General features: G+C 50.6%; 1 protein-coding gene across 2 annotated transcripts; it reads left to right on the top strand.

The window, feature by feature from the left end:
• Window positions 1-353: 353 nt before the first annotated feature.
• On the top strand, window positions 354-12,698 carry PARP16 (poly(ADP-ribose) polymerase family member 16). Of its 2 annotated transcripts, XM_084817460.1 has the most exons (8): window positions 354-412; window positions 1,300-1,503; window positions 5,293-5,430; window positions 7,244-7,450; window positions 9,145-9,316; window positions 9,756-9,897; window positions 10,611-11,675; window positions 12,220-12,698. In XM_084817460.1, exons 2-7 carry the CDS (start codon window positions 1,312-1,314, stop codon window positions 10,750-10,752), a joined length of 993 nt encoding a protein of 330 aa, XP_084673586.1. In that variant the 5' UTR covers window positions 354-412; window positions 1,300-1,311; the 3' UTR covers window positions 10,753-11,675; window positions 12,220-12,698. The 2 variants fall into 2 exon arrangements, with proteins under 2 accessions (XP_084673586.1, XP_084673587.1); XM_084817461.1 differs by lacking the exon at window positions 12,220-12,698 and having other exon boundaries at window positions 5,225-5,430; window positions 10,611-11,431.
• The last annotated feature ends 310 nt before the right edge of the window (window positions 12,699-13,008 follow it).

The following is a 13,008-nucleotide window of genomic DNA, read 5'->3' as shown; positions in this document are numbered from 1 at the left end:
GGAGAGGGCAAGGCTGGAGCTTCAGGTGCTGCTACCGCGCATGCTGCAGATGAGATGAGGGCAAGGAGAGGGCAAGGCTGGAGCTTCAGGTGCTGCTACTGCGCATGCTGCAGATGAGATGAGGGCAAGGAGAGGGCAAGGCTGGAGCTTCAGTTGTTGACACTGAGCATGTGTAGGAATAAATACCGCCAGGCGGGGCTAGTGAGCATCCTCGAGATGACACGAAGGCGCGGTAAGGGCACGGTTGGTGCTTCAGTTACTGCTACTGGGCATGCTCCAACGTGAAGGCTGCCAGGCTTGCGGCTTCAGCGGCTGCTACTGAGCATGTCCAAGACGAACGGAGCATGCTCAGTAGGCACTTGGGGTCGAGGAGCCCTGCGGGGGAGTCGCCTGTCGCGGAGCTGCGGCTGAGGTAGGCCGGAGGGTGAGAGGAAGACGGAAGACCCCGACACCTCAGTGGGGCCCCGGGGGTGGCGATGAGAAAGGGAGGACTGCCGAGGCAGGCACGCCGGGAGCGCAGCAGGCGGCATCACAGGCAGAAGTTCAACCGGTGTAGGCTCGCCTGGAAGAGAGTGGTCGTAAAGAGGAGCCTGGACCAGTTGGATTTCTGCCTGCCACACAGCTGCCAAAGGCACCGCGCACGGGCCGTCTGTGCCCCCCCCGCCCCCAGGATGGCCATTTTATTCACTGCTTATCTGAAGTATTTGTAGAGCGGCCCGCGGCCCCCAAAGGGCTTGGAAATTATCAGGCTTGACTCTAAAAAGACCCAAGGAAAAAGGAATGGGGAGAGGGAACTGTTGTTGGACTCCAACTCCCGTCAGCCCCAGACAGTATAGCCGATGGTTGGGGTGGTGGGTTTTGTGATCCAGCAATATCCGTAGGGCCACAGGTCGCCCACGGATGGGTTTTTGTTTGTTTTTGTGCATACCTGGAGTCTGCTGTATTTGGTCCGTATTTGGTTCAGGGAAAGGAAAAGATTTCCTGGTAGGGAGACTGGGTTGACTGCAGCCTTGCCTACTGAATGTCTGCCTGTCGTGCAGCTTTTTAAGGCATAGGAAAAGCCTCTTCCTATGGTTTTAACTACAACTGGTGTGTGTGCGCGCGCTTTCAGGGTTTGATGGCCGTATTTAAGTAAGTTCTCCTCGCCCCCCGCCCCAAATGCCATCCACTCGGGAAAGGGCAGCGTTGCTGTCCCCTGTGGAGGATGTGACTCCTGGGGTGGTCTGCACGGGCTGCTGGACAAGGCCCTTCTTCCACGCTGATTCTGTCCTCTAACCTCCGCCTGCGTTTCCTTGACAGGGCCCTGTGGGGATGCAGGTGCTGAGTGCCAGTGATGCTGCCCTCAAAGAGAGGGTGCGGGAGGCCGTCCAGATGGATCCTTTGGCCGCGGACCTCAAGTGCAGCTTCTTTGTCTCGGCTCTGCAGAGCTACAAGCGGGATTCTGTCCTCCGGCCCTTCCCGGGACTCTACACCACAGAGGAGACCAAGGATTTCGAGGCTTTGGTGAGTGGCCACAGGGCCAGGCCTCCCTTTGTGATCCCAAAGCAATACTGATTTGCTGTTCGGCCTGCATGGAGCAGATCATCGAAGGCTTTCTTCTGCACAAGTGTCACTACAGCTTACGGGGGGGGGGGGGGGGGGCTGCATTTGGACTAGGCTTGAGGGCCGAAAAAGTGTGTGGCCACCAGGAACGTGCTCCTCCAAGGAGTACGGTCATGGCCCTGACCATGCAGTGTGCCTCCAAAATGCAGTGCAAGGACAGGGAAAATCCCCTGCTCCCTGCTCCAGCTCCTGGCCTGGGGTGGGGGCTGCAGGGAGCATCCCATACTCACTATGAAACAAGCTCCTCCGCACAATCCCTAGTTTGAAGCTGGAGCCCAGTGCAGAAGCTTGGTTTGACCCTGTGTTTGTTAGTTGCTTTAACCAGCCAGCAAGTGTAAAGCCAAAACAAATTCTAGACATCGTTTCCAGTTATGGGGCTGGGGATGAAACAGGATCATCCCCCTACCCCCTCTGAAGCTCTGAAGTTGGGAGGAAAGTTGGGGGCTCCTTAGACAGCTTTAAGCCAGCCTTTCCCAACCTGGTGCCCTGGAGATGTTTTGGACTACGACTCCCAGCATTCCTGACCATTGGCCATGCTGGGTGGGGCTGGTGGGAGTTGAAGTCTGGAGGATGCCAGGTTGGGGAAGAGTGGTCTAAGCATTTGGATGGAAACCTATGTACGGCCGAACCAATAGATTTAGGGCTGAACTAGATGTGATGCTGAACACATCATTTGAAGTGCTGTTAGTGGTTTTTTTTTGTTTTTTTTTAATCCTTAATAGCTATAGGGTGAGTGGATTTTGGTTGGGACCAGGGTGTGTGGGGATGGGGGCTTTCCTCCCCTGCTGCAGTCCCGATGAAAATCGCCTCCCACCACGGCTACTAGCCGCTGAAGGCAAGCAGAATGGATTGTGCAAGTTAGCTCAGTTTATACCTGTCTCACAAACAAGTCCATAGAACCTTCTTGCTAACCCTTGTTTATAACCACCAAAAATAACTAACATTTCTAAAGGTGAATTATACAATATATGTTGGTTGTGGTATTCAGCTTTTTGGGCAAGAATTTGGATTGCCTTGCCCAGGCTTCAACAATTTTTTATTGCCCTTGCTAGCCCTCTGGGAAAGCCACCCGCTGTGTGCCATGGCCTGGAGATGGCCCAAGCGCCCTCAGACAGCAGCTTCCAAACTGCTCTGGAAGAGGAAACTTTTGGGGGGGGATATTCTAGTTTGACCCTGTGTAGCTGGCTGCTCGTAACTTTCACCATGCTCATCATGGTGAGCCTTCCTGGAACAGAATTTTAGAATTCAGTCCTGCCTTTGGATTCCGGCTTTTTGGTTATTTGGGTTAGATGGCTTCGTATATACTCACGAGCTGCAGAGTGGGGCTTGTCCATTTCTGCCAAGCAGGAAGAGAAACATCATATTCCTGTTGCAGAAAAGCAGGTTTTGCAGTAGTGGTTGTAAAACTGTTCCTTCTGGAAGAACAGGTTGCCCAGGGAAGTTGTGGGATCTGTTTTCCCAGGAGAGGAGGTGGCCTTTATCAGGATATCATAGAATCATAGAATTGTAGGGTTGGAAGGGGGTCTACAAGACCATCGAGTCCAACCCCCTGCTCAGTGCAGGAATCCAAGTCAGAGCATCCCCAACAGATGGCTGTCCAGCCTCGTCTTGAATGCCTCCAGCGTGGGAGAGCCCACTGTCTCCCTAGGCAATTGGTTCCATTGTCGTATTGCTCTAACAGTCAGGAAGTTTTTCCTGATGTTCAGCCGGGTCTGGCTTCCTGTAACTTGACCCCATTATTCCGTGTCCTGCATTCCGGGATGATTGAGAAGAGATCCTGGCCTTCCTCTCTGGGACAACCTTTCAAGTTCTTGAAGAGCGCTATCCTATCCTGGTCATCTTTCCTCAGTCTTCTCAAGGCTATATATAATTGCTGATGACAAGGAACAAACTGCATTTTTGCTAATAATCTCATACCCTGAGGATCTAGAAGTCTGCCTTGTTGACTCAGAACAAGAGAAAGTCACGGAATATGGCGTCCCATACAGACCGAGCAAAATCATAGGAAACCTGAGTGTTAAGCTTGTAGTCCATATGGTTTGGGGGAAGGAAAATGGGACACAATCCAGAAAATAGGGAGGACTATATAGCAGTGAAACTCAACCTTCTAATACTTTCTAATTCTACTGCTTTCTGCTACTGAACTATCATGTACAAACATTTAAATCCTTGTGGCTTACTGAATAGGCAAAGATGATTTTTTAAAGGGAAAAACATCCACTCATCTATTTGTGAATAGGAGAGCAGGTGCTGAGTCCACCCCCAGCCACCCCCATCCCTTCTGCAAACTGCTTGCCAGTTTAAGCCGGCCTGGGTGCTCCTTCAGAGTGGTTTGAAGAGAGCCATTTTGTCCTTCAGAACAGCATCTAAGTCTGTGGCCCCCTGAGGGACTGCCATCTTGCATTCTGGAGCCATTCCTAGCATTTGTAGGGGATCTCCACAACGTCATATGCAGTGCCTGTGAAAATAATGCCATCAGAGATCGAAAGAATGTTAGGTGAATACTCTGGGTCTGGTGAGCCTTTCACCATAAAGACTCAGCTACATGGATTGACTTGTCCCATTAATCCCAGTGAAACTTTCCTGCTCCATCTGGGCTGTGTGAGAGAGTGTTTCCCAGGTGGTTAGCAAAGTGCCTGAAGATAAAGGATGGGAAGCCTTCATTCTGTGTCATACAGGTCTTTTTCGGCTGTGGCACCTGGTTATGGAATGCCTCCCCCCCCCCCCTTGGAGGCCCGATTAGCGCAGACATTGGTTTCGTTTCGGCGCCAAGTTAAAATATGGCTTTTTATCAAAACCTTTGAGGGCTAAATGCATTCCCTAAAGTAGCACACCTTTTTAACTGCTTTATTGTTTTAGAATTTAAATTGGTATTAGCTTGCTTAATGGTTTAATATCTTTTTAGCTGTTTAAATTATTTATTGTTTTATACTGCCTAAACTGATTTTATCTGTATGCCGCCCTGAGTTCCAAATGATATAGGGTGGGATATAAATGTTTAAAATAAACAAATAATAAGTAAATACAGTATACTTACAAGGAAAAACAAAACAAAAACAAGTAATGGCTTCAGTCCCTGGGCAACATCGCCAAACCCCGCGGAGCCTCTTCCAGCCAGTGTCCTAGAGAGCTAAACGGCTAAACTCACAGGGGCAGTGTAGAGCAGCCTCTGCCAACCTAGTGCTTCCAGATGTGTCAGACTACAGCTTGCAGCACCCGCAGCCGGCCATGATGAAGAGTTGTAGTCCAACGCATCTTAAGGGCACCAGGTGGGGGAAGGCAGCGCTGAGCTGGATGTCCCAGTGGTCTAGCTTAGTAGAAGCCAGCTTCCTATGTCCTTAAAATGTTTGGCCTCCCTGGGGCTGAGCTGGTTGTCTCCATTCATTAAGCTCCCAGGTTTTTCTAAGCCCACCCACCGCCCCTCCCTACTGCAGGCTGTAGTCTTCTGTACACTTTTGTAAGGATTCCCATAGGGCAACTTTCCCCCAACCTGGCGTGCTGCAGCTGTGTTGGACGACAGCTCCCAGCATCCCCCAGCCAGCCGGGTTTGCTTGCATGGAAACATGCACGGAACGGGACTGTCAGAGATGTTGCTTCTTTTCTTTTTCTTTTTAACCACCAGGGGTCTCTTAACTGTGCAAGATGATCGAGACAAGCCAGAGACGTCCCCTAAGCATGTTTCTCTCTCAGCTTGCAGACACGGATGCCCTGGGCAGCCTGAAGGAGCTACTTGCGTCAGCCCGAGACATGGACAAAAGGGCTTGGGAGCTGCTGGGCTGGGTCTTGTCTTCCAAGGCCTTGTGCATACATAGTACCAGCAAACAAGAGGTTAGAGTTTACCTTCTGATGACAGGATGAATGGAATAGGTTTGAATGGCTCAGGGCGAGTTGAGGGGGTGGGGGTGCCTGCGTCTGGGGCACGATGGCTGGCTCCAGAGAGCTCCGGGAGCAGAGGAAGCATGTTGAAGCAGTTTTAAGCACCCTAATCCAGGAAGAGCACCAGCCAGCCAAGCACTGGTTGCTTTTATCCTCCCTTTTGCACTAAAACCGAGCAATGACGCAGGTGACACATTTAAAATTCAATGACGAAGCCATTGGATTTGATTTTGGTAGATTTTAGTAGATTATCATGCTTTGAGCAGACCCATTGCAATCAAGAATGTAAGTTAGTCATGACTAATGTAAGTTCCACTGATCTTAATTTGAACTAATCATGATCTAGCCCATTATATACAAACCAACCAAAACTAATTGGGCAGCAGTGATCAGAAAGACAGTGGAAGAATCCTTGCACAGTTGCCAGGCAAAGTCACACTTGGAGAGTCCCCAGTGCCTTCTGAAAAAGCGCAGCCTTCACTCCGCATCAAAAAATCCAGTGGAGAAGGGATGGAACGAATGTTTCCCCTGGTAGAGAGTTCCAGAGCCATGTGAGAAGGCCCTGAAATTATATTTATTTAAGTCCTATTCAGTTCAGTGGGAGAGTTCAGAGCTTGCTTGATGCTCTGCCATTGAAATCCATGGGATTTCTAAGCACTTAACTGTGGTGTGTGATTTATTCTTTCAAGATAGCATTTCAGGAAAAGTATTTTGAATGTGTAGCATGTAGCGGTTTCTTCTCTGGAGGCCTTCATAAGGCCAAATAGCATTTTGGGCTAAGTCAGTGTGAAGATTCTCCCAGCAAGTGCTTACAAGCAAATGCCTCAATAGCAGACAATTTCCATGTGCTGCAAACGCAGGAGCCACTTGATGTCAAAATGCCCATTTTGGCCTTCTCTTGTATTCATGTCTTTTAAAGATATATCTTGCCTGTTGATCAAATGACCTTCAAGGCATTCAAGACTAGGCTGGACAGTCACCTGTCAGGGATGCTCTGACTTGGGTTCCTGCACTGAGCAGGGGGTCGGACACGATGGCCTTGCAGGCCCCTTCCACCCCTTCTGTTCTAGGATTTTATGATCTCCAAGGTGCCTCACAGGGGCCATAAGAACACAGTTGCCTTGGGGGTGGCCAAAAGAGGTACTGGGGGCATGTGATGTTAAAGCAGCCTTCCCCAACTTGGGGCCCTCTCGGTGTGTTGGACTACAACTCCCAGCATGCCCCAAGCAACATGGCTGGCTGGAGCATGCTGGGAATTTTAGTCCAGCACATCTGGAGGGCATCAGATTAGGGAAGGCTGCATTAAAGACTCCCCAGCTCCTAACCTTGGTAAAGCCAGACAAACAAATCATACAGTGAACAGCATTCTTTGTACAGGGGCACCTTGGGGTCACAGGACCCTTTCACTTAATTTCTTCGGGCAGAGCAGTTTCTCTCACAGTGCACTGGTTTGTGTTGTGCAGGGTATTACTGTGGTTATTGAAAGCATTTATACCATGATCTTCCACCTCAAAGGCTCCCGGAGCGGCTTTCAGATAAAATAATAACAACATAGTCCCCGCCCTCAGAGTAACAGCCTAGAAAGACATGATGCAAGAGGAAAAAAGGATAGGGAGGAAGAAGCAAAGCAGGAAAACTCAGGGCGCCTTGATTAAGTGCAGTCCCGAGTCTTTGAAGTCCACAGGACTTCCCTCCCGCCAACCCCCAGTGTAGACGATTGATGCTTTTAAGCCAGTAACATGACTACATCTTAATGGCGTTGAAGTATAAGAAGATACGAGAGCTGACAGGAGCGCCCAGTGTCCCGGTGCCTGCACCAGACTTCCTGTTTGAGATCACCTATTGCAACCAAATGAGCGCCAAATTCGAGGAGACCAAGGCCGGGAGAGACCTCATCTATGCATTCCACGGGAGCCGCCTGGAGAACTTCCACTCCATCCTGCACAACGGGCTGCATTGCCACTTAAACCGGGTAAGAGCCAAGTCTGGCTTACCCCACCATCGGGCGAGCCCTGCCGGGTCAGACCCAAGGCCTGTCAAGGCCCCCAGCAGGACACAAGGGCAGCCTCTCTGTCCCGCTGCTCCCCAGGGGCGGTACTTCAGAGGGGTGCTGCCTCAGATCCCGGAGGTGGCAGGTTTCCATCACGATGGGTCGCCATTAACAGATTGTATCACTTGTCCCTAACCCAGTGCCCTCCAGATGTGTTGGACTACAACTCCCGTGGCTGGTAGGGGCATGCTGGGAGTTGTAGTCCGATGCATCCTGAGAGCACCAGGCTGAAGAAGCCTGGACAATATAGTTTCCTCCAGGACTATGTGTGACCCCTTTTAAAGCCATCTAAGCCAGAGGTTGGCACTGCCTGTGATGGCAGCAAATCCCCTGAGCTGTCTGCACTCTGTCCGAAGAAGTACGTCCTTTTGCCTGTCCTGAGTCTCCTGCCCATCAGCTTCATTGCTTGAGCCTGGCTTCTCATATTAGGAGCGAGAGAGGGAAACTTCCCCTTATCCACTTTCACCATGCATAATTATATAAACATTGACCAGGTGTCATTTGTCTTTTTCCCCCAAACTAACAAGCCCCAAATGTTGTTCAGCTTTGTTGCAGTCCAGGTTGGACTGATGCTTCTCAGGGCGCCTTTGCCTCTGTTTTCTCCTGCTTTTGCCCCAGGATCAGCCTGTTAGCGGGGAAATTTGTTCCTCTTCAAGCAGATGTGGTTCTTGGCTGGGGATCGTGCATATTGTGCCAAAACCCGTTTCCTCCCTGGCCTGCCTTCTTTGCAGGCGTGCCACAAAGTCCTGGTCAGCGTGTGGGATAGTGCTCCCCTCTGTTGCGCACTGCAGCCCATGTTCCTCCCAATGGTTCTGCCTTTAGTCTGCTGAGCAGGCAAGCTGGGAGCAGTGTGGTGGTGGAGAAGCAAGCCAGCAGAAGAGAACGTCACCCTTGCGCCATGTTCAGAACCTGGCCTGCGGGCCCTTCTGCCTCTCCTGAGGATGCTGCCAACCTCCACTGGTTCACACTGCTGTGGATTCAGGCAGTTCATGGAAATCATGTGCCAGATGACCAATGTATTTATCTGGGCTTTACCACCTGCTCAGCCCCCAAGGCAGGGGTGGGCAGCATGTGGCCCTCCAGATGTTTTGACTGATGACTCCCACGATCCCTCGCGATTGGCTGTGCTGGCAAGGGCTGATGGGGATTGTAGGCCCAAACATCCGGAGGGGCCCCCACCTTGCCCAGGGGCTTTGTAAGCCCAAACATCTGGAGGGGCCCAGCATTGCCCAAAGGCTTTGAGCAGCTTCTACTTAAATGTCCGCTTTTGGAAATGAGACCGCAGGAAGAGTCTTCCCCTTTTCTTGGAGAGGTCTGTGTAGTGTAAGGAGGCCGGCTCCTGGCAGAGCTTTTCCTTGTCTTGGGAAAGGCACTTGTCCCAAACGGTGACCTGACTGGGTGACCTGAACTTCCTTTGCAGGTGTTCTTCCTCAGAGGGAGTGGGGGTGACCTTCCAGTAGCAACGGGGGCCAGAGTGTTCTCCCTCCTGCCTTTCATGTAGAATTGTAACAAATTATGTAAACTACAGATGGGCCAGAATCTCAGTAAATAACTTTTAAAGGGAGGCTGCCAGCGTGTGGTTCAGTTGATGCGCAAAGCCTTCCTCCTTTTTTCAGACCTCCTTGTTCGGGGAAGGCACCTATCTGACCAGTGACCTGAGCCTTGCTCTTCTCTATAGCCCCCATGGTCTCGGCTGGCAACGAAGCACCATGGGCCCGATTCTTAGCTGCGTTGCTGTTTGTGAAATCATTGATCATCCAGATGTAAAATGCCAAGCAAAAAAGAAAGGTGAGCCCTTTTTTTTTTTTAAGCCTTCCCCAAGGGCCCTTCTGACTGGGGGTAATGGTAGTCCAGTCCATCTGGAGGGCTCCAGGTTGGGAGAAGCTGCTCTAAAATATTTCACGAAGCTACCTAAGACAAGGAGTCAGACCATGGTTCCATCTAGCCCAGTTACTGACAGCAAGCAGCTCTCCAAGATTAAACTTGAGACTCTCTACATCAGGGGTGGGCAGCTTTGGGAGGCCTGGGGGCCATTTTTGCCTCCCCCCCCAGGCTGTAGTCTTCCTAAGAAAAATAAATAACTTTTAAAAATTCGGGGTGCTGGAGGGAGGCAGAGGCTGCACCAGCGGGCAGTGAGGGCCGCACCTTGCCCAACTCTGGTCTTAAAGCTCCAGTGCTACTTGCCTTTCACCTCGTTTCTAAGAGGACCTGTTTCCTTCTTGCATAGATTCTAAAGAAATAGACAAGAAGAGAGCCAGAGTGAGGAACAGTGAAGGGGGCGACGTCCCTCAGAAATACTTTGTTGTTACGAACAACCAGCTGATACGGGTGAAATACTTGCTAGTATATTCACAAAAGCAACACCGGAGGTAAGCTTTCCCCACTTCTCTGCAGCCGTAACCACCCCTGTGGTGAAGGTACTTTGTAGACTAACTGATAACTCATGTCCCCTCCCCAGTTCAAAAATGCAGAAAAGTATTGTCTACCCAGGAAAAGAGATCATAAGGGTGCTTGCAAAACGAGAGGCAGATGGCACTGTCCGAGTTGGTGTTGTTTCCATGCAAGTGCCTAAAACACTGGCTGCAGAATTGAACTTCAATTAATTAATTGATTGATTGATTGATTAAATTTCTTAATCGCCCATCTGGCTGGTCACCCGGCCACTCTGGGCAATGTACAATAATACAAACAGTTTAAAAACAATAAAATTGCACATTAAAACGTCATTTTCTAAAATTTCCCTAGCCCACCCCAAATGCCTGCCTGAACAACCAAGTTTTCAAAGTGTGGCGGAAGCTCATTAAAGAAGCTCATTAAACTTCTTGGTGGGAGTCTTGGCTCCCCAGTCCCTTTAAATCAAGTGGCTAGTCCTTACAGCTGCAGAGATGGATATGCTTCAGTGGGCAATGGCTGCTAATATCTCTGAAACTGAAGAGAATGGGGTGGGGCTGCATCCAGTTTCTAGAGGTCTGGAGCAGGATCCTGTAGAGCTCCCACGGGCGTGACAGGCATTCGTGGCTTTGCAAAGGCGCACCATCTTGTGGGTGGGTGTCCTGATCGCTGTCTCTGTTTCTCCCCGTAGGCCTGCCACTCAATCCTGGGTCTCTAAGCATCGCTTTGCTGTCATGATGATCCTGTATCTGCTGCTGCTGGTCATCATAGGGGCCAGCAACTCCCCAGCCTTCCTGTATTATTGGAACAGGCTTTTTGACTCAAAACAGTGAACGTGCAGGCTCAGCCGACAGGGCTGCTAACCTCACCACATGCCTTAACAGTGAGAAACCTGAAGCCTTCTTGAAAACCCGTCAGCCCCGAAAGAGGGGCCTGGGGACAGACGGAGAGCTGGGGGTAGCCCCATTTCTGCTGCCTTAACTTTCCCAGCACACCCTTTAGAATATTTTTGACTGGCTTCTCTGCCCAAAAGTCTGGTACAGGGAACCTCCTGTTCCTTGCCTTGCTAAAGATGGAGTGGGATGATGTAGGGAACACCTTGGAGGGAAGGTGCTGTGGGAGGAAATACTACAGGACGGTGCCTAAGAATGCTTCAGGTGGAGCCCGCTGGGTTCAGGGGGTGTCCTGCGCCAGTAAATAGCGATCCGTTTCATGTGCTCTGCAAATGAAGGTGCTGTTCTTCATCCTGTACCTCCCATGGAGCTGTTGGACTCCTTTCTGACTTGGGCGTTTGACACACATTCGCTGAAGCACGTTTATAAAACATGCAGTGTGTTTGTGAGGGAATGGAAGACCCCATGTCCTTTTAAATGTATTTTCCTGCAAATGTCTGTCCTGTGGCCAAGCCAGGAACATTGACACCATCTGAGAGCAAGGCATGGAGGCCTCGGCTCCAGCTCCTTCTCTGCCACGCTGCCCTTGCCCTCCACCCTGTCTGTTCTTTTCCCTCCCATGATCGCTCTTCTTCCTGCTTGTGCCGCCTTCCTCCTGGGACCTCCTTTCAGTTGGTTCGAACCCCTTCCTCAAAGGGGGAGGACCAAAGGTGAGATTGAGCATGGTCTGCCTCAAGCAACTTCAGTTGGGATGGGAGGAGATGCCTGGAATGGCAAGACCTGCTCATGGGCAGCAGATGTGTGTGATGTGAGTAGAGGTGAAGTGCGTGGCATTTGCCTGATTCGCCCCGGAACTTGCTCAAGCCACAGGGCCGTGCTCTGAGGCTTTGTTTTTTAAGGCAATCACTCACGCCATCCTTCTCCAACCTGGCCCCCACTAGAGGAGTTGGACTACAACCCCCACCATCCCCAGCTGGCTGGGGATGATGGGAGTTGTAGTCCAACCCCTCTGGGGGGCGGCAGCTTGGGAAAGACTGGTGTATGCTCTTCCAGCATATGCAGTCCTCACTGCAGGAACAGGCAAGGGAAACGTCCTCTACGCGACACAGTCCTGTTCAACCGCTGCAAGAGAATCAGGATCCCAGCATCCCCAACAAGAGTGGGAGGCAGCCTAAGAGCCAATGAAGAAAGGGGCTTAGCTTGGCCAACCCACTCCGTTGGGAGGGGATGTCACCAGTGGAGGCCGGTGGCTCCAATGTCAGCGGGGTGATGAATCAGCTCCGGGTTTCAGTCAAAACCAGTCAGAACTCTAAAGGAGCTATCCAGGATGCTTGGATAGCTCCTTTAGAGTTCTGACTGGTTCTGAATGAAATCCAGAGCGGATTCACCACTCCACTGACATTGGAGCCACCGGCCTCCACTGGATGCCCCCTGACCGGAAGCACAAGACTCTCCTTGCATCACTGTGGTCCACCTGGATTGGCAGGGTCATGGTGCCAGGCGCTAAGTGACACTATGAAAGAGCTTTATTTTCTTAGTGAAGTACAGTGTTAGGATCATACCTTCTGTGAACAGAGCAGAGTTCATGTTCATAAGTCAGGGTTTTCCTACCACCATCTTCCCTTTCCAGCCTTTTGTGTTCCCTCTGCCCCCTTCAAGAACCTGCCCCAGTGGGCTGTGGGGGACTGTGGGAAGGGTGTGAGATATGGTGCGGGGGGGGGGGGGCATCTAGATGAAGGGAGGAGTTGTTGGATGTAGCCCCTTCCCTTACATGAACAGAGAACCATTTTGGATCCAAGCCATAATCCTATTTTCCATGTTATTTTTTAGGAGTTTATTTTGTTTCAGTGTCTATGGCACATCCTCTAACTGGGAGTCAATTTTGGAAAAAAAATATAAATGAACAGCCTTCTTTTAAGTTTTTTTACAGAACCTAAAAGCTGAACCTGGATGCGGTTTGCATTTGTCCTTCTGGTTTCTTGTGTGTATGGGAAAGAAGCAAAACAGTCACTTTGAAAACTACAGACTGAAAGAAGTAGGTTCAAATCCCACGTCCACCACAGGCCTTCTTCGGGCAAATCACTGTAAGCTTCAGTTCCCCTTTTATAAAATGGGGATTTTGACAGCCTACCTCGCAAGCTTGTTGTGAAGGCAACTGCAATAACGACTGTCGAGCACTTTGAACATTAAAACTGC

Source organism: Heloderma suspectum, chromosome 11 (genome assembly GCF_057233095.1).
Source record: "Heloderma suspectum isolate Gila_16-S chromosome 11, 16-S_ref, whole genome shotgun sequence".
Lineage (NCBI taxonomy): Eukaryota > Metazoa > Chordata > Lepidosauria > Squamata > Helodermatidae > Heloderma > Heloderma suspectum.
This window is presented reverse-complemented; position numbering and strand designations above follow the sequence as displayed.